The following is a 21,804-nucleotide window of genomic DNA, read 5'->3' on the forward strand; positions in this document are numbered from 1 at the left end:
ATTCTGTGTTTGATTATTAAGCAACCATCCCGAGAGCCTGTACACTTCATGAAGGCAGGGATAGCTCTGTTCACAGTGTACCCCCAACACCTAGAGCAGAATCTGACATGCAGCAGGCACTCGAAGATTGGTTGAAAGAATGAGTGAGAAATTGAACCAGTGATGGGCAGGTCTACATAGCATTCGGTGAAGCTACAACAAGTGTTAACAAGGTGCTTTTGCTTCTACAGAGAAAGGAAATTCTTTCTGAATTAGAAGAGTTCCTCTAGACGTTGTCGGTGGCTGGGGAGACTGCCTAGTGGCTACCTAACGTTCAAACCGAACACAGCAAGGGGCTGCCAGGAGCCTTCTGCGATGACCCAGCAAACACGCCATCAGCCAAAGCTCTTGGAAGCCAACTTTCCCGAGGAAAGTCTTGGGGAAAATGACCACATGGCAAACGGAGAGATGTGAAGCAGAATCCTTACCTGAACCGAAACGATGACCCTCGGCTAAACAGAACAGGCTTTGGCTTTGGTTTGGGCTCTTCAAAAAGTCTAAAAAAGGCATGATGTTCAACACAGATTTTCCAGAAGGATTTGCAAAAGTCCCGACTGGCCATTAGGAATTCCAAGGTATCCTGGTATGAGCTCTAGAAAGAGAAAATAACACTTTGGTTTTTTCCATTACCCAGAGACATTCAGTTACAATACGGGAAAGGGGGCAGAAAACAAATTTGTCCAATAAGATTTCAATTGTTTATTTTATTATAGCATGACCATAAATCCACATATTTAGTAAAATACATTTGTTCCTCATGACGAAATATAGTCATCATCGTTCAACCATTTTCTTCCCCACTTAATTCCTTAGAGGAACACACAGAAAATGGGGATACTCAGCAGAAGTTGTAACATTCCCTTTGACAGAAATCATAGACAAATGCTGTTTACTTGGCTTACATTTCCTTCGTTAAAAGAATATCCAAGTGCTGAAATGCCTTTTCTGCCTCCTTAAAATAACTGAAACACATTTCTTCTTTCTGGTTTCTCCCCCACGGTTCATGCCAACTTTGAATATTGTGCTTAAGCCTTTTCTCCATCAGAAAGCATATGGCTCCAGCCTCCAGGTGGCCCCAGGGACCATACAGGAAATGAACATTTTTTCTGGAGCACTGAAGTATCACCCAAGGCTGAAAAATTCATGTCCTTTGATTTGGGAAAGGGGATATGGTAATTTTCTACTTATAGACTGAATGCTCTCAATTTAAGTGACTGTATTATATAAACAAATGTTACCACAGCCCTTAACATTCTCAGCGGTTCCAGCCATTTTGGGAGAATCTCACAGTTCTCGGTAGTGCAGCCTCAACTTACAGACAAGTCGTGCAGCAGTACCCAGTCTTTTGGACTCAAAACATGTCTTCTCATAGAAAACAACTTCCAGTGGGTGCCTGTTTCCCAAATCAGGCCATAAAAACCTATTTCATCCATAATGTAACCAAATTATGATAAACCTAGACTGCCATTTATAATCCTTTTTTACCCCCATGGGAGAAAGCAGTCCAGTTCTGGTTGGGGACATCAGCACCCTGGCGCCCATCCATCCCTAGTTTTATGGCGGATGGAGAAAACGCTTTCTTCCTTCTCTGACCTGGCGCCACGTAAGCGACATCTTTAGAGGGAGGGTCTTCGGGAAGTGTGCTAGGGGAGGGGCCGGGTCAGCTCGTGAGAGTGCGCTGTCAGGGGCTGGGGACTACAGCAGGACCGCCCCTGGGTGGGGAGGGACAGACCTGGAGCACGGCAGGATGCTGACCGGGCTGTCGAGGTGGCCGAGGCTGGAGACACGGCGGCTGCACAGGAGGGGGCGGCCCGTAGGTGCACAGCGAAGTGACCCCTCCCTAGGCACACATCTGTGCCCTCTGTCCATTGCTGAGGACAGTTGCGGAGGGACCGAGCGTCTGGATACACAGTACAGACTGGCAGACACCTGGAGAGCTGCCGGCCGTGGGTTCCACCTGCACCCTAGCGGGACCCGCCCCGCCCCGAGGGGGCTCACTGGTCTCCCCCTCTTTTCCGAGAGGCACTTACGTTCGCATCTGGGCGGAGCTTGATGAGAAAGCGCTTCCTCTTGAAGCTCAGCTTCCGCACCTTTGCCCAGTTGAAGGCATTGATCTTCGTAAAACCCTGAGAACAAAGGTATCGGCCAGTGAGCCGGGAAATGAATGACAAGCAACATGCAAGTCGGTTTGCTCTGCTCACGGGGAGCTGAAAGGAGGGCTGACGTTATCCCGCTCCTAAGAATGCCTCTTGCTGTTGAATTCCCGGGCTCTGCGACTGAGGGATGACCCCCATTCCCTTCCTGGATCATTGTTTCTCACTAATTACATGATCTGGCCTTCAAATTAAGTCTGCCTCCAGGGAGAGAAGAGGCTGGCCGAGGGGCTGATACAGAGAAAGATAAATAAAAATAAACACCATGACAACCACCACAACTACTGGCGACCATCACGGGCCGAGTGCCAGGCACTGTCCCAAGTCCTCTACAGCCCTTATCTTGTGAAGCCTTACGCGGAACCCAGGGAGCTGGATTTATTATCTTCATTCCACACCCGTGGAAACTGCAGCATGGCTAGATTTTAATTTGCCCGAAATCACATGGTTACCGCAGCAGAATGAGATTCCCGGGCATGTGCCTTAACCAGCAGCTGTTGTTATAGCCACAGAAGCAACACAGCGGTTAGCGATCACCTGCTCTGTCCACACTGCTCTGCTTCCAACAGCACAAGCAGGGCCGGGGAGGGGAGACCCCACCCTCCGTGTGTCTCTGAGGCCAGAGAACAGTCTCCGGGAGGGACGCACACATCTTCATCTTTGATCGCCAGGTGGGAGTGGGGGAGACACAGTGGGGAGTCGCCAGATACCAGCTCCTATCTGTGCCGTCCTCTCAACTGAAATTAGAATTCCTCGAGCCCGTTTGAACACCAGAACCATTCGTTTAAATTGGTTAGAATGAAGCAATTAGGCACAGGCAAGAAGATTAATTTCAAGATACTGTCCTTGTATATGATGACATTACGGAACAATTCTCAACACTTCAAGTGTCTCAAACACAATCCAAGCAAATTAATTCAATTGTGAGGCACCTCTTCCCCCGACTATGATCTTTAGAAATGTTTAAGGGTTTTAACTTTGAAGTGGAATGGTAGGACTGACAACCACATTGTTTCACTGTTGTTTTTCTCATCAGGGACGCCTAGATTATTTCTGCAGGTCAGTGGGTATTAGGGACAGTCACCTCCTCAAATACCATGCTGCTCACAAAATGTCACTTCCTAGTGTCCCATAGGAAACCCAACTTCAACTTCTCTTGGGACACGAACCCTTTGGTAATTACTGTCCGTCATAAACATCTGATACAGGAGCAAAGAATCACTGGGGTTACTTTGGTAAAATACGAAGGGGGAAATGTAACCCAATCTGGCAAAGCTCAAAAAAAGAGTTTTAGGTCATGTACCTATTTACACCTTCAAAACTGGGTGAAATCTGACCCTATGTCATGAGATGACATAGGGTCAGATGCTTTCTTCATACCCCTTTGAAACCAAAGCACTTTTGTTTAAAAGAGAAAGCCTTGAGGGATATATTGTACAGCACAAGGAATCTAGGCAATATATATATATATTCTTTTTTAAATTAGGTATCATTTTTTTTAATTGAAGTATAGTTGATTTACAACACTGGGTAAGTTTCAGGTGTACAGCAAAATGATTCTGTTATATATATTTTTATATATATATATGTAAACATCTATAGTCTTTAAAAAATTCTTTTCCATTATAGTTTATTACTAGGCAATATTTTATAACAACTTTAAATGGAGTATAACCTATAAACTATTCAATCACTATGTCATGTACCTGAAACTAATATAATATTGTGAACCAACGACTTCAATATAAAAAGAAAAAGAAAAAAGTCTTGAGGAAACCTTTGGGGTGATGAATATGTTCACTGTCTTGATTTCACTGATGGTTTCACAGGATATACATATTTAAGAACTTATACATATTTAAGAACAGCATGCTTTAAATGTGTGCACTTAATTGCATGTCAGTAATACTTCAATGAAATTGTCAAGAAAAAGAGATGCATCAATCAATGGCAGTACAGCGGCAGTGTGATCAAGGGTGCACACACTTCAGAGTGCTATGTCCTTATGTAAAACACAGGTAAGGGTCCAAAAGCAGTATGTGCGTAGCTGCAAAATTACAGCAGGACATGGACATAGCTTCTGTGAATTTATAAAACTGCTACATCTTCTAAGTTAGGTAAATGTGAAACCACAAACAAGCTAACTTAGGTAAAACCCAAATCAGGTTAAAAAAAAAAAAAAGAACCCAAATTAGGTTAAAAAAAAGTCAGATGACTATCATGGGCAACTGTGAAAAAGGTGTTTATATTGGGGATCTGAAATCTTGATTCCATTATACTATGTTCAAAGTTAGGTCAACAGAGAGATCGGGATTTCTATGATCCTACAAAGGCAATACCTGCAAACAAACCTGCAGTCTTGGATTCCCCAACCAGAGCAAAGCAAAGGAAATGAAATCTGCAAGTCTGAGGGTCTGGACAGAAACAGGAAACCCTGAGATGAGGTTTGTTTTTCCCTGTTCACCTAAAAATAACTCTCAGAGGTCTTAGCCTGGACCACCCAACTTGGAATCAGAGTTGAAGGGCCAACTCTTATCTCTGCAACACCAGGGGAACCGAGCTGGTTCTAAACGCTCTTACCTGAAACACTAGAATCCCCGTGTTGGCCACAGCCAGGTTGATCTTAGTGCCTTCCCGGTCCTTAGCTGGGTGCAATCGGACGCCGTACATCTCCAGCCTGCGGGCAATCTCCAGGAGCTGGAAATCCGATTCTGCGGGTGTTTGTCCACTGACAAAACAAAAATTCAAGAGAGAGGCCAGGAGATTTGAATTCTCCGTGTCTATGAATTCAAGATTAAGCATCTTCTCTTCGGAAAGAAAAAGGCATTTCAGCACCAACAATGGGGCTACCCGATCGGATGACACCCGGCCTCCCATTCATTATAATCCGAAGTTGAGCAACTGGAACAAAAGCTCTATTGCTTGTGTAACACAAAACCCCCAAAAGTCTACCTCAAACTCGGCCAGTTTTTTGGAATCTCAAAGAGTTTCCTTTAAGGTCATATAAAAGCAAAACACGACCATGTTGAAACAAGTTTCCAGTCACTTACAATAGCCCTAAACTTGCAAAGTTCAACACTGTCAAGGCCACTATCACCAAGACTCAAGTGCCTTCCTTGAAAGACAACAACGAAAACAAAAGCAGAGAAGGCTTTGAAAATATTTTATTGATCAAAACAGAAAACCAGAATGGACATGGCGCAAAGGTTCTCCCTTTTCACAATATTCTTATACTGTCCCTAGTTATCATGTCCTCTTCCTGATTTCCTGGTACTTGGTCTTATACTCTTCCTTTTACTCCAAAGCACGGGGTGTCCTAAATTCCAGTGTTACTCTGGTCTCACAGGAAAGCAAGCAAGGAGCCCAGAGGTCTGGTCTTGAGTGGGTAACCTGTGTTACCAATAGTCCAGGATAAGAAACAACACTCACTGAGCCTCTGCGCTCTCTTCCCTCACCCTTTGTATATTTCTTCCCAATAAGTCACGTGTGTGTGTGTGTGTGTGTGTGTGTGTGTGTGTGTGTGTATCCACGTATGTCGAAGGACAGAGAGAAGGAGCTCAAAGCAAGTAGGAAGCAACAAAGGAGACTTACATGTGGTTATGGTGAAATTCCACAATTTTGTCTTCTAGTGCATCTTGCTGAGGTATGTACTTATTTTTTGCTAAATGCTCTCTGTCCGATGCTTCATCAAAATCCCCAATCTCAGCTACAGAGAAAGAGAGAAAGAAAAACCAGCCACATATGATTAATACGTCACAATTTGTTATACTCCCAGCAGACTGTTCCCCAACTAGCAAACCGGAAAAACTAGCAGACAACACAAGGCAATCCCAGCTGGTAGGTATCTAGATGTGAGAAGCGGTGGCTGTAAGGGCATATTTAACAATCGTGCCAACGTAAGATGACAGTTTCCGCTTTTTCTCATCTCTACCAGTTGGAAAGAAAACTTCAGAATCATCCATCTTTAGCCATCCGTGTTCCTGGTTTGTTTCTTTCCTCCCCACCCCAACTAGGGGTTCACTTCTACTTCAGGCAGTACATTCCAGTTATGTGGATTAAGGCCTTCTGACGTCTATATAAGCCCCAGAATTTCAGGGCTTGACAAAATCAACTTTGGAGACACACGTATAGCAATTATTAGTGCAAATCCCAAATGCTTTATCATGTAGAGAAAAGACGATTATAACTAGGGGTAAACGTACATAATCTAATTTGGTAAACATAAATTCAAGTGTCTTAAATTTTGTGTAGTTGTGTTGTCAGAAATGACAGATCAGATCGCAAATTCTCACAAATTTTTAGTCTACAAGGAAGTGAATGCATAATTTTCTCAAGTCCCCAAACTGCTCTAATCTGGAAAACTAAAGGATAGAGCTTTAAATGAATAATTGTACCTTAACACTAGCTCCAGCTCAGTTTACAGCAATTTAATACAGATGGAACAGCATGCCTTTATCATATAGTCTGTGTAACAAGCTTAATAAAACGACCAGAGTCCAACTGTTTACAATAAAAGTAAGTAAACCGTTGCCATGAAGCCTAATTTTCACTTTGTCACGTGAAGCAGCTTGTCACACTCTGGGCAATGCACCCCAGTAATCATGCAGGATGTGGCCTATGTGTTGCTATAAATCACAGCCACTGAGAATATTTGCTTGGCACCAGCTGGGCCATTGGAAGAATCAGTCACCCACTAGCTTCTCACTGCCATGGCAGATCAATAACATTATTTCCTAGGTGCACTTTGTGAACAAATTTCACCTTCCCTGAGTAAAGCTGCCACCCTCCATCACAGGAAACTGTGCAGGAGTGGCCATACTGCCATCCTCCTCACTGGTTTGCCACGGCGATGGTGACACTGTCATTTCTGCACTTCCTCCTATCCGGCCTCAAGCAAGCACAGTTCATCTCATTATTCACGGTAGTGCTGTTGCATCAAGTCCCCACGCACGTCGAATTAGTGAAGACTAAACCATCATTCCCAGGGGAAATACAGGGTTAGGTTCCTGCGAGACCCTTGAAACATTTTCACCAACTAACCTTGTTTTCTGTTGAAAGACATCCTACTTTATGTACCTTGTTGATTCGTTAACACTGGACCCACGGCCAGCAGCACGTAACTCACGTCTGAACGAAGCTTATCTACACCCGTAAACACCTGTGTTTACTTTCTCCGTGAGGCACATCGAAACCTTCCTGCACTCAGGAACACTACATAGCACTTCAGCAATGATGCTTGGGGGCCATTTAAAACAGGGAAATCAACGGAAAGCACAGAAATGCAAAAGGCATGGCTCCAAAGAGATCACAAAAAGGACACTTGTTTCCAGTATGACAGCTGAAACCAGAAGGCAGAGAGCATCACCTCCTCCGACCTCCACTGGGGAGGTGAGGGAGGGGCGACTCCAATTTTTTTACCCTCTTGCGCATGTCTGCGAGTAACCGTGAAAGCACTCACAGTGTTGATTCTGGGCTTACAAATAAATTTCACAGAGCAGGTGAATTTGCAAACATGACATCTGCAAATAATGAAGACGGACTGCGTATGTGGGAGGGAGAGGGGACTCACCTAAATCCTAAATTTCTTACGAGTTTTAAGTTTGGGTTTCTTAACATATATGGATTTTATAACAGAGCCTTTTCCATAATTCAACATGAACGAGCTAAGAATTCCAGTTTTTCCTTTGGCATCAGGGTCAATATGCCTAAACTGTCTTTTCCTCGGAGTCGCTTGCTTTTCAACTCCCAAAATGCAAGGGCAACACGACTGTGAAATCCACTTTCTCCCACATGCTCTCTTCTTGGAAACATGGAAGTAGGCACCTCCTTATGTCTGGAGAGTCTGAGAACTGTAATGTACAAGATATGACTATTTTTAATTAAAGGTGTCGTATTGGCTGAGGTACACACTAAATTCCTTAGCAGTCTACTCTTGGCAAAAAAATAAGACCACCACCACCCCCAAATCCTGTGAGAAGTCTCATGAGGATGTGTTTGCACAAACTCGTTCTGCCAGGTACAATCCTCAGAATGGACGCACACACAGCCTGCAGAAATCTAGCCCCACCATGCCTCCTCTGTTATGTCAGGTCCAAATAGTGTTTGATTCTTCTCTTCACCAGCTTGTCCCACTTGGTCTATTCATAATCAACTAGAGAGTATTAAAAGTCTGAAATATATACAGGGGATACCTAAGGCCAGTAACAGAGGAACCGACGAAAACAATTACAGACTATGTGAAAGATGACTCCATGAATTCAAATGAAAGGGAGGAAAATTTTTTTAAAAATCAGATTGCGTGTATAGATACAGAGGAGATGAAAATATAGCTCACTAGAGATAATTTTCCATCAGCATTAATATCGCTTCTGCAGAAGGGAGATGAGTTGACCTCTCCTACCTTACTGATGACGTCAATAACTACCAATAATTTAAATGAACACACTATTCACAGAGGACTCTGAAATTTCTCCTTCCATGACAGAATGTACAGGATGCTTAAAAATACAGAAATGGGGCTTTTTAAGTATGAGATTACAGAAACAGTGTGTCACGCAACTGCGTATCACAGAGTATAGAAATAGCAGAAATACTTCTGAACCCACCTATTTCATTTCCTTTGGAGAACTCAAGATTCTCAGGGGATTTTGAGCCCCTTGTTGGTGTCTGGGGGTGAGGGGTCCGTCAGACCAAGCACACGGTTTTCTGGATTCCCGTGACCCTCCACTTCCCATGTGTGCAAGCAAGATTCACTCCTTGTTTAAAAAGGAAGATTCACTCTTTCTTTAAAAAGGAAGGGCCTTAGGAGGAAGGGGCTACAAGACTGAATGGCATCAGGAACAGCCGACTAAATTTCTCTCACCAAAGGCCCAGGGTCAGAGACCTTTGCTGAAGTTGCTATTCCAGTAAGGAAGCTTTATGTCGAAGTTTCCCATTGTTTGGAAAGGGAGGGCCCTAGGTGAGTGAGGATAAAGAAAGGAGGGTATATTTATTGAACACCTAACATATGCTGAATATTGATGCTATCATTTCATTTTCATCTGTTATGAAACAGATTCTATTATCCCCCTGTTCCAAAGGAAAGAGAGGCTGGTGGCTTAGTAACTTGCCAAGGTGAACAATCAACTAACAGAAACGAGGTCTGCCTGATTCAAAGCCCTCCTCCGTCCACTGTCACTGTAAGAAGAGAGAAGACCAAACACGGGAAAGGCAAAAGTCATGTAACTTTCTGTGTCAGAGCTTCCTCATTTTAAAATGGGGATAACAGTACTGAGCTCACAGGGTTGTTATAAGAATTAAATGAGATAATATACACAGAGCTGGAACATAGTAAAGTTTAAAAAGTTTACCTACTTTTTTCTTCTCGGCCTGTCTTTTCTTTCTCACATCATTTTTTCAAATTAATAAGAAAACATCCATCTACTAAGTCTGGCAGATATTCAACAATGGCCATGCACAAAAAAGATAAGCATGGTCTCTAGAAACACCTCATCATTTTGGACTACGGTAATTGTTGACTACTGGGAGTGACCCTTCCTACAAACCTGTGGAAAGCTTGTTAACTGGGCAGTTATCTGGACAGGATGGGGCTGATTATATGCGACTACTTTGTATACAATGGAAATTTTAGAATGATATGCTAGCACCATTTTTTTTACACTAGTGCTTTTAGATGTTGACCTTGGTCTATATACATAATTTCCTTCCTGAAACATAATGTGTATATTCCATTTCAAGTAACTTCTGCCTTGACCAAGACAAAAAAAATGCCCAGGTGAGTAGTCAGGAAGCCTTCGAATGAGCACAATCTAACTTATCCTTTGTCTAGAGGAAGAAAGTTAAAATATGTAGCTTCAAGCATCACTTGGGTTCCGTCCAGCTTCATGTGTCTTGGTTTACTGAACTCTTGAGCAGAATACAAGAAGGGAAATCTTTGACAGTTTTATGTCTGAAGGCTAATGGGCCATATTCAGTGATGAATATTAAATGCAAGAACAGGACAGAGCGAGTTTAGTCTACTTTGCCACCGTGTATCCAAGCTTCTCCTTTGAGTCAACTGAGTTTTCAACAAACGCGTAGTCCTTAGAAAGAGGAGACAAACACCAGAACACAAAATTCCCGGGTCAGCGTTTGGTGCGGGAGTACATATACACAGAGTTAGGAGCACTGTTTTCCACCCCTTGGGTTTCATGCTAATAGCAGTGTAAGACAAAGACATTATTGCTCTCAGTGGATGTCAGTTTTCTCCCCACCAGGCAGATCACTGTGTTATTTCCCACATGATTTCTGAAGGAAACCAACGGAACTTACATTGCACAATGTGTGAGACCAAGAGGGCAGCGCTGGTGTCACTACACGTCAGCCTGCCTTGAGCCAGGTCCTGCTTCACCTGCAGAGCAAACAGGTACCTGCGAATACGAAGAGAGATGGGCGTCAGACACACAGAGATGGGTGTCAAGCAAAGAGGGTGGGGAGGTTTGGCAAGAAGCTCAGGCTCACTTTGCTCACTGGCAACTTGCCCACACAGTGAGGACCTAAAGAAATATAAGCCAAAGAACAAGAAAGTCTGCACAGGAAGGATGAATTCCTGGTGCTACTGGCTGCAATGTAAATATTCACACCTCCCTTCAAGCACCGGGAGACATATGCTGCAATCTTTCCACACAATGAGTAATGCATTTCATTTTATATGGAGAGATACAGCCATAAGTAATTTAAGACTATAACTTACCACCCTATCTTTGCAGGGTATAGCACACATTTAAAATTTTTTCACAGATCAGTCGAATATACTAAAAAAATGGCTTTATGGCTCAGACAATAACAGTAGGCTATCATGGTTAGGAAGAGCCTTGCCAATGGAACTGGAAACACAAGAGTGGCTTTTTTTCGGGAGCACAGGCTCCGGATGCGCAGGCTCAGCGGCCATGGCTCACGGGCGCAGCCGCTCCGCGGCACGTAGGATCTTCCCGGACCGGACCACGGCAGGCGGACTCTCAACCACTGTGCCACCAGGGAAGCCCAGATTTTTAGAAAGATATTTGCTAGTTTTGCCCACTGTCTAGAAGGAGCGTGACTTCGGCAGCAACCTTTAGCAACCAGATTCTGGCTCTCACACAACTACCCATGAGAAGGATACAGAGGTAGGACCTTGCAGAAATGGTAGGTTCCAGGTGTGGGGCAGAGGAAGGTACAAAGCAAGCCTGGAAGATCTAGTTATGCCAGAGAGCAAGGCAGCTTGCAAATATAAATGGGTTATATTAAAAGGGGGGAAAAAAACCTTGAAGGGGCGGCCACTGGCCAAAGTTGTGACAACTTGAGTAGCAATAAAGAATGATTAAAGTGAACTGAAACACATGGAACTAATAAAACTTTATGAGTCCATTATAATAGTCATAAAAATAGAAAGCAGAAAAAGTAGAAGGTATCACCATTTGAGGAGTCTATTCAAGAAATTCTTTTTTAGGAAACTGGTAACCCAAGGCAAAAACTTGGGCATGTAATCTGCCTCTCCAGTAGGAAGGGTATTTCAGGATATACAGACAATCTAAGTAGATGGGGCAAAGTTCTACTTTACAGAAGAACACGGACAAATAACACAGCAAAAATAACATAATTATAAAACCCTCATCCCACACCTCTAAAGAAATTACTGACTTGGCAAGGATTGTTAATCAGTATAAAAACCACTTGGGAGTTTGGACATTTGCATACAAAGTCATATGACTTTCCGTCACAATGGCAAGGTCAGAATGTCACCACCCTTAACTCAGTGATCAATCTCAGCATCGCTAATGAAACAGGGAACACAGGACATCACTTAGGATGGGATTCTAGCCAAGAATGTTTAACTTGTATCCTTTAGAACTAAGGTCTAGTTGGCAGGAAATACAGAAGACAGAGGAATAAGCTAAACAGGAGGCAACCAGACAAATTTAGCAGGTAGCTTTTTTTTTTTTTTTTTTTTTTTTGCGGTACACAGGCCTCTCACTGTTGTGGCCTCTCCCGTTGCGGAGCACAGGCTCCGGATGCGCAGGCTCAGAGGCCATGGCTCACGGGCCCAGCCGCTCCGCGGCATGTGGGATCTTCCCAGACCGGGGCACGAACCCGTGTCCCCTGCATTGGCAGGCGGACTCTCAACCACTGCGCCACCAGGGAAGCCCAGGGCTTATTTTTTTAAAGAAGATGTTGGGGATAGGAGGTTATTAATTAATTAATTTATTTTTGCTGTGTTGGGTCTTCGTTTCTACGCGTGGGCTTTCTCTAGTTGTGGCAAGCGGGGGCCACTCTTCATCGCGGTGCGCGGGCCTCTCACTATCGCGGCCTCTCCTGTTGCAGAGCACAGGCTCCAGACGCGCAGGCTCAGTAGTTGTGGCTCACGGGCCTAGTTGCTCTGCAGCATGTGGGATCCTCCCAGACCAGGGCTCGAACTCATGTCCCCTGCATTAGCAGGCAGATTCTCAACCACTGCACCACCAGGGAAGCCAAAAAAAAGGGCTTTTAACACGACTAACCATAGAGGTGGCCTTAAGAATTAAATGAGATAATACACGGAAAGCATAGTGACCAGAATGAAAACATTCAGTATATGTTAGCAATTATTTTTTTAAATAAAAGAAAAATGAATCCCCTTTAAGTCGTTTAGGAAATTCCATGATTAAGAACTAAAGAACTACAGAGGCATTCTGTAACCAGAAACAAAACAAAACAACACCCACAGATCCACTAGTTGACAACAGTTGACCTTTATCCACCCCCCCAATGTAATGTTTATTCATTCATTCATTCACTTTCTTTTCTCTCTCTGTCTCTGTCTCTCTCCTTGGAAAGTCAAAGTAGAGAATGGCAGAGCATATAAAGTAATCACAACATCAGCACATAGGTTTATATGGGAAGATGTGGTACAAACCGTATCTCTGGATTAGGCAGTGGTTATTGTTTCTTGAAGCCAACACTTAGAACGACAGGCTTTAATTCTTATCTGTGTGGTTAGTTTTTACCTAAGTAGGAAGAACGTATGTTTTAAAAGCATGATGTTTCGAATATGGTAACAGCTACCAGTTCAAACACAGGATGCTGTGTCCAGGGACAGACTCAGGGTCAGGGTCCGACAGGCTTCGGGGCCTCTGGGGAGGGTCTCCTGTGGGTGGCGACACGGCGCTGGGTTCCGAGAGCTCACCTATTTAGACAGAGGACGAGTGCCCCGTTGCCAACTGCAGGAGGACTTTGTCACTCCCTCATTACGCTGACTTGTGCTAAGGCCCTTGTAATCTGAGAAAGACCTTCCTGGGTACCGTCTCATCTTCTCGTAAAGACAGCTGTAAGTCCTGCACGCTGGCTGCAGGGCTAACTTTAGAAATTCCGCAGCACCTTTTACATTCTAAACTGAAGCAGCTCCAATCAAATTCACATGAAGGGCTCAAAACGGAATCAACTCTCCTTGGAGGAAGGATGGATGTGAGGAGGGAGGCGATGACAGCGGCAGGGCCAATCAGAGGGCTGTCACTTCCAGGGACCACAGGGCAGGAAATCACACCCATCTCGATGCCATGGTTTAAACATGCCTGTTTCAATTTATTTCACCCGGGAGCTCTTCGTCTTTCTTTCCTTATTCAGTGTACAGTACGACGTCTCTGGCAGCCAAAGGGCAACACTGCAGCAGGCCCCACAGAGCAGCAAATTCTGATAGGTCCCTGCACCTTTAAGAACACAGCCAAGTAGAAACTGGATCCCACATCAGATGCGACGCTCAGAGAGTAGTGGAGTACGTCTGACCTCACCAGCACAGCCAAGTGATTCTGAGCTCTGCCAGAAGAAAGCCTGCTAACTTCTTTTCCAAAGACCCCTCCCCCAAGCGGTTTTAAACTTGCATCTGGGAGTCAGTACTTTTCTCCTTCTAGATGCCTGAGCCCTGGTGTCAGTAGGACAAGAGCTCCAGTGAGAGGGTAGTTCAATAAATAGAAAGGAATTCAGCTTCTTGTTTAACAGCAAAGTGCAATTTAATCTTCGATCTATATAAATGGGAAGCCGAAAGCTATTCCTGGAGGCCCGAAAAATCAGCTGTAGCTCCAGTCACTTAAAGTCTGCTGAACTGCAGGCCCGTTTCTCTGTCTCACTCTTGTCTGCACCTCCTTCGCCTATGAAGCAGTGTCCATATAGGGCTTCTCCCAAACGCTCCCTCCTTCACCATCTGCCATAGAAAACTGCCTGGCATCCCAGTGGTCCCATCCTTACATTTCTGCTTGAATAGGAATTTGAGAGTGTGGGAGAACACCACTTTGGATCTGGGAAGTCGCCTTCCCGGCATACCTTGTGACAAAGCGGAAAGCAATGGGGAGCTTCTAAACTTCCTATCAATTTTATCACCCCAGAGCCAAAGGAATTCTCTCCTCAGAAAAGATTTCTAAAATGTCAGTTAACACTGGGAGCCAGAAAACAGCGACAACAAACCCCCAAACCTGCTACGTCCAGCTGAGCTTGTGTCACTTGAGGAATTTATCAGATCGGTCGGAACAGCTGGCAAAATACCAGGCACACACACACGGCTTGATGCTCACAAGTTGTCTGGAATTTTATAACGAGGACCAGAATGGTAGAAAATCACAAATCTCTAGAGATGATGATTCACAAAAACTGAAAAGGTGCAAAACTCATTGCAAAGTAGAATGGGGAGAAAGGACTGGGGTTGGGGGGCAGTGGTAATTCATGCCGCCGACTTCCTAAGCAGGATGACGGCCCAGTGAAATGCGGGAGGAAAAGGCACGCTACTGACCAACGGCTGGACTGGCCTTCAGATTCATTTCAATATTCTGAGCTTCGAGCAACATACATTCAACAACAGGAAACCAGCCCCAGAAGCTGAGACACGGTAGCCCCAATAAGGACACGGCACGAAGATGCTACTGGTGTCGGCAGCTTGGAACTCAGGTGGCAGCCCCAGCTGCCCCTTCTCCACGGGAGGCTTGTGGTTCCCAGAAGGCTTACGGCCCTCTGCAGCTCCTGGCCACTTAGCTGCTTCATTCATTTGAGGGATGAAAGTGGAGGTAAGCTATCAGCGGTGACTCATTCAGAACACGCGAAGCCATGGGAAGAGTCTTCGCCTTCCTCTCTTTCTGGAATCGCACATTCGTGTACCTGGTGCCCCTCCTGACGCAGCCCCGGGATGTCCAGCAGGGACCTCAAACATGATCTGGCAGAACCAAACCCTTGACTCTCCACCCTCCCCAGTCCTCTACTTCCCTCCACTCCTTCGCATTCTAGTCGTCACCCATCCATCTAGTTGCTGCTTAAGTCAAAATCTTAAGCATCCCTTCTCCTTCCCTCAGCCTCCACCCACAGCCCGTCACAAATTCAAATCGACCCCGCCTCCAGCACGTGCTCCAAATGCACGTGTTTTCTCCATTTCCACTCCTACCACCTCCGTTGCCGCCATCATCTTGGCCTGGGTGACTGCCATCTCTTCCTGTCATCCTCCCCTCGGTATCTCTGGCAACCAGTCTCTCAACACTATGTACATTGGGCCTCTGCCCCACCTCAGTGCACTTCACCCTCAATGTGCCTGCCATGAGAACCCTCTTTTAGGTAACTGAACGTCTGGGGCTTGTTTCTGCCTTGGGCACTGCCTAACCGTTCTTTCTACCTGGAGAGCTCTTCCTCTGAAAATGACTGACAGATCCTTGTCACTTTCTCAGCCCAAGCACCCCAGACCAAGCACTGTAAAGTCATCACCAGTCACCTTCTATCACATCATCTACTCCCATTACCTAAAGGCTCTTACGATTATCTGATATTTTGCTTGTTTATTTAATCATTGTGTCTGTTCCCGTGAAAGTCAGGCCGGTCTCTTCACCAGTATGCTCCCCGTTCCTGGAACAAGGCTTGCACACCACGTATACTCCATCAATACTGTTGACCGAATGTTTTCATCTCTTTGATAAGTGACGAACCATTTAACAAACTCAACCACCCAAAATACTGGGCTCTCAACCCAGAGGGACAAGAAAGATGTGACAGCCCTCATCTTGAACAGCTGAAGCTGGAAAGGCATGTGCGGCAGGAATCTGGCTGGTCAGACTAGTGCAGTGTAGTCCTGAAAGGGAGGCGTTTTATCTTCGCATGTTCCCACCAGGCTCTGCTCTCTTTTGGAATACCACGTGTCTTGCTGTCAATTATAAAATGGGTAGTAGCAGGGATGAAGATGCGGGTGGTGGTGATGAGGATGATGGAGGCTGTCACTCAGAGCATCCCTGCTGGGTTCCGGGCACTCTATGCATACGAGTACTCATCCTCAAAACCACGTTGGCCAAGCAAGCACTGCGGTCGCGTTGACACGGGCACTAACAGAGGTGCAGGGGCGTTTGGTAACCGGCTGGTCACACAGCTACCAGGGGCAGGGCTTGGCCACACTCCTCCCACTTGGCCACACCTTCAAAGAAACTGACGTACAGTTTATGTCGATTCACCCACTGCAGCAACAGAGAGAAACTGAGTTCACATCTTGGTTTCACAGAAGAGATTCATCTCCCAAAACTGTCTTGTGATGTGACAGGTATAAGAGGGGGAAATACGACAGTAACAGATTATAAGCCCAGATACTTCATAGCACAGCCTTCGAGAAACCAGCTTTCAGGGAAACTGTGGTACTTTCTTTCTTCCCATGTTTGTAAACACAGCTGGGAGGGAGGAAGGTTAAACTGTCAAGCACAGAGCAGATGCTGGTCAAGGAAACATTGGGAAAATGTTTCATCAGTTGACTTAGAACATTCACTCTCTCTGCTCCACAGCAATAAATACCCAGTTTCCAAACCACTAACCTTGTGAGTTCTTCTTGGAGTTGTGTGTGGTCAGGTGGAAAGAATTTCACCACAAACTTAACAACGACATGCTTTGGCCCTAGAAGGGGGGGAAAAAGCAGTAAAGCATTTATTGATTTGTCTTTCAAATGCCATTAAAGATGTACGAGGGTATATTAGATACCAAATAATAAGTCTTATTCCGAGCTGCCCAGAGCACTTCTGCCAACATCCAAGTCACTTAATAGCTGGTTACGTTGGTTACTAATTCGCATTTTCGTATTGTGGGGAGACAGACACCTGTTTGGGTATTTCTTAATTATAATTTTTGGCCACACCGCACGGCATGTAGGATCTTAGTTCCCCGACCTGGGATGGAACCCACGCCCACTGCGTTGGAAGCACAGAGTCTCAACTACTGGACCCCCAGGGAAGTTCCAGATACCCGGTTTTTAAAAAATACTGTGACAAGGCACATTACATTGAGGCATCAAACTTTTCCCCTGGAGACGTAAATTGTACCCAGATTTTAAAAGCACGCATTTGTCTTCAAAAATTTATCTGTCTGCTTTAGTCCAAATACAGGCTTTAGACAGCTTAAGGAAGAGATAACGAAAAAGTAAATCAGTTACATAATTTATTATTTCTAACTCTCGCCAAGGTACAGCGGCTACTGTGTTCATCACAGTCAGTCAAAGCCTTTACTAAGTGTCTCATACACCATCTTATCGATAAGTTCCAACGAAATTAGGAAGCAGATCTGGGAGGGGGTGGGCAGGGTAAGACTGGGAATGAGACAGGTAACTTTCCAGAATTCAAAGAGAACATCAAATAGATTATAAAATAATAATTTGTAACCTGAGTCAGAGTTTATTTTGCTGTATAAGCCACGATACAAAAGCAATCTTACAGGTTCTGCCATTTGGAATAACAGCAAAAGTTTATGTTCTATGAAATACATGGTATTATGATGAAATCCAAATTTTAACAGCAGTTGTATAAAAGTAAAAAATGTCTTTTTTGCTCTACCTTTCACCATCACAAAAGATGTTGTACTTTAATTTTTATAACGCACTCAAATTTAGGGGAAAAAAACCCCAAATGATGTATCATAAGATGAAAATGTTGGCGATACGTACAAAATTAGGAGAAAAAAAACAAGGCACAGGGATACTGAAACCAAGAGAAGCCGGGCTTCTTTCCGCTGACCATTCTAAAAATTAACAGAAATCCTCGCGTGTCAATTCTGGATCACAAAATAGCAAGAACAAAATGGGGAAGATGGGAAGGTCTAGCTCATTCTTCCCAGCAATTTTCACAGATGGGGAATTAAATGAGGCTACTTGGATCCTTAGAAAACCCGAAGCTAGGAAGATGCTAGCACTAAATGCAAAATGACAGCTTTGTCACACGGGGCGAGTCCTAGCCCACAGAGATGAAAAGGAGAGCCTCTGCTCCGGTGCTAAACCAAACCACAGCCGCTGTCCTGGGTCTGACACTTTTCCACCATCAGCAGCTCCCATCGCGGGTTACTGCGGGAACAAATGTCATCATTTTAGATGCTGTGCTTCCTCCAGCCTTCAGGCCTGGCGGCTTCTCACAGCAACGTGTCCTCCACACTTAGTCCTAGGCCAGCCACCCAATAAACGCTGAACAACGGCTGTTTTGTTTTCTGCGTTAACGATTGCTTAATTTAAATGACAGAAGATCAATATCAATTTCAACTGCATAAGGGCCACTCAACACAGTGTGCCTGTTTATTACAGCCACATAAATTGCTGTAAGTAGCCTGGTGGGGTTTCTTTTCTTTAAATAAACTTAGTTTATTTATTTTTGGCTGTGCTGGGTCTTCGTGGTGGTGCGCGGGCTTCTCACTGCGGTGGCTTCTCGTGTTGCGGAGCACGGCTCTAGTTGCGCGGGTTTCAGTAGTTGTGGCACTCAGGCTCAGTAGTTGTGGCTCGCAGGCTCTAGAGCACAGGCTCAGTAGTTGTGGTGCACGGGCCTAGCTTCTCCGCTGCATGTGGGATCTTCCCGGACCAGGGCTCGAACCCGTGTCCCTTACACTGGCAGGCGGATTCTTAACCACTGCACTGGTGGGGTTTCTTAATCAGACATAAAACCGACCCCAAGAGGTATTGTGTGATTGTTCAACTAAAGGAATGCAGTTTTGTTACCATCCTCAGTCTCTTGCCTGGTCTCTGGCTGCAGTGAGGGACAATTTGGGATGAACTGGAGAAGAGAGCTTGTCTCTTAACTTGACCTCACAGCGGAGAGAAGGGAGGATGGTCTGGTGCTGACGCACAATGAGAAGGAAGGGAAAAAAAAGCAAGTGCTCCCTTTCCTTACTTCTCTCCTAGACCCTTCGTTATCTTTCCTTCGACAACACGGTCTAAATGCAAAGCAGACTCCCTTCTGTCCTGCTTGCCAATCTCACACACACACACACGCACGCACACACTCACACACTTTTGCGTACCTTATTTTTCCAAATACCACTTGCATTCTGATCTCACAGGCTTTGAAAAGGCAGCACAGAAAACCTAATAGCAATTTTATGAATAAATGGTTCCACCCCCCCCACCGCCTTCCAAAGTGACAGTAAGAAACATGAGCACAGACCGGACGAGCTCAGCTGCTCTGGGCCTCAAGAGCCTGCTTTAGTCTTAATTAAAATGACGTTTGTTTTCCAAGTTTTGATTACCAAATTGTTATATATTAAAATTGCAGAAGATACATTTAATAGTACGTGGATTAGTGGATGCTGAAACGCAATCACGGGGTAAAAAAAGAAAGTATGGCCCCAGTGCTTGACACCACAGGGCAGGCGACGCCTAGACAAGGAAGACATCCGGCTTTATATTTGACATCACTGTTAAACAGGCGGGGGTGGGGTGGTGGGGTGGGGGTGGGGGGTTATACTTACTTCTAATCTGCTTGACAATAGGTTTTAAGAGATCCAGCCACACCTACAAAGGAAAAGAGAACAGACTGAGACATCAATTCTCAATGAGAGAGTGCAAGTATTTTGAGACTCCACTAGGAGCTGTTTAAAATCAAAATATTTTTGAGGATTTGAAGCGGTCTGTGCCTTTTTTTTCCCTCCAGAATGCCATAACTTACATTGTCTCCCATGTTTATAGAACGGATCCGAACGTGCTAATATTATGCCTGAGCTTGAAAATTAAAAACTTCTCCCAGATGCAAATAGTGCCCGGTTCACTAAGAATTTTTCTATTCTCACTGGTACTTTGATCACAGTTAGCTATTCAGTAAATATTAACGCGTGATTGCACATCTGGCTATAAATGGAGTAAAATATGTGTGCTCCTTAGTGAAACAAAATCCATGTACATAGATGTACGTACAGAACAGCACATCTTTGAGGGGTATGGAAAGGGAGTGAATATTTATAGAACATACTTTTGCACAAGGCTCCATCCATAAGCTATTTACCTCTCAGAGCAAGGCGAGAGGATTCTTGTTAGTCAGGAGAGAAATCTGAGACTTGGAGAGGCTCAATAATTTGTCCCAGGCCCTCAGCTAGAATGTGGCAGAACTAGGACTGAAATCAGGTTTGTCCCACTTCAAAGTCCAGACTCTTTTCACACACATTCTCCTTAGCATGCAATTCAAGCGGCAAAATTTTAAAAGAAGAGAGAAACCAGTTGTCATTAATAAAGTATAAGTTAACCCTTGAACTTGTGATCATGTGAAAGGGTTCTACTGAAGCTCACATTTGCATATATGATTTTTAAAAAGTTAATGGGCTTAATGTAAAGAGGGTTTTGTAAGTAAATATGAAAAAGAGAAACACTCCTAAAGAAAATTATGCAAAGAATAACAGGTAATTGGTGAAGAAAAAATGCCAATGGCTAACAAGAGAATGTCCAAGTTCAGGAGTAACTTGCACTACAAATGCAAATTTAATCAAATACCATTTCTATCCATTAAATACGCATCTAGATATGCAGTGCATGTCTGTATTTCATAAACCCAGACGTGGCAAGGGTGCCAGGAAGTGGATACTGCCCTACGCTACTGGTGCATGTATGAATTGGCACAACGTTTCTGGAGACCAATTAGGGAATAATTATCTAAAGCCTAAAAAGTATCCATATACATACTCTTTCATCCCGTAATTTGACTTCTGATGAATTATTTGAGAGTGTGGGAAAATGTGTTTGGGAGGTGGGAAGATGGGTGATTTCTTCTTTTCTTCTGCCTTTCTGTATCATCCAAATTACCTTCAATGATCACTCAGAATTCTCATGATGAAAAAAAAAAAGTAAAAAAATTTAAGTGTCTATTTATTCAGGTTCATCTTCCCCACCACCGTTTCAAATAAATATGATTTTCTAATGAAATTCTCTTTTCTATACTCCCTGTCCCCTGCCACTCTGTTATATGAGAAAAACAATAAAGGCATTAGTTGACTTAGGATCATCTCCACTGTCAATTCATAAGACTCAACCTTAAAATGAGAGAGAATAATCATTCAAAACAACAATCGTCGTTTGTGAGATGAATTATTTTTCTCCCAAGAATCCTAAACGATGGCAAAAATATCTCCATTTGACAGATGAGAAAAGTGGGATTCAGACCATAGCTGCCCAGGGCTGGGACTCAAACCCTATTCTTCAAACCCATTTATTCATTCAACAACACATCACTGTGTCGCTCTGCTGGGTTCTGGGAATACAATGATGGGAGACCAATCATGGTGCCTGCTTCATGGAGCATATGGTCTAGTGAGAAAGACAGGAAACAAAACCTTCCCAAGAAAGGTAAAGAAGTACCTGAGACAAAGGAAACAAGGGGGA

At 44.3% G+C, this 21,804-nt stretch overlaps 1 protein-coding gene across 4 annotated transcripts in view; it reads right to left on the bottom strand.

Moving 5' to 3' along the window:
- The window catches only part of FARP1 (FERM, ARH/RhoGEF and pleckstrin domain protein 1), a 292,071-nt gene that overhangs the window by 67,234 nt on the left and 203,033 nt on the right, over positions 1–21,804 (bottom strand). For all 4 annotated transcript variants that reach the window (XM_029209915.1, XM_029209911.1, XM_029209914.1 and 1 more), the window contains exons 4-10: positions 19,908–19,950; positions 17,006–17,084; positions 10,503–10,600; positions 5,784–5,898; positions 4,773–4,920; positions 2,070–2,165; positions 468–631 (exon numbers count right to left, since the gene is read on the bottom strand). In XM_029209915.1, coding sequence (XP_029065748.1) covers positions 468–631; positions 2,070–2,165; positions 4,773–4,920; positions 5,784–5,898; positions 10,503–10,600; positions 17,006–17,084; positions 19,908–19,950 — 743 coding nt within the window. The remainder of the gene's footprint in view (positions 1–467; positions 632–2,069; positions 2,166–4,772; positions 4,921–5,783; positions 5,899–10,502; positions 10,601–17,005; positions 17,085–19,907; positions 19,951–21,804) is intronic.

The sequence above is a fragment of the Monodon monoceros genome, unplaced genomic scaffold (assembly GCF_005190385.1).
Source record: "Monodon monoceros isolate NGI ecotype Baffin Bay Population unplaced genomic scaffold, NGI_Narwhal_1 Super_Scaffold_8, whole genome shotgun sequence".
NCBI classification, from domain to species: Eukaryota; Metazoa; Chordata; class Mammalia; order Artiodactyla; family Monodontidae; genus Monodon; species Monodon monoceros.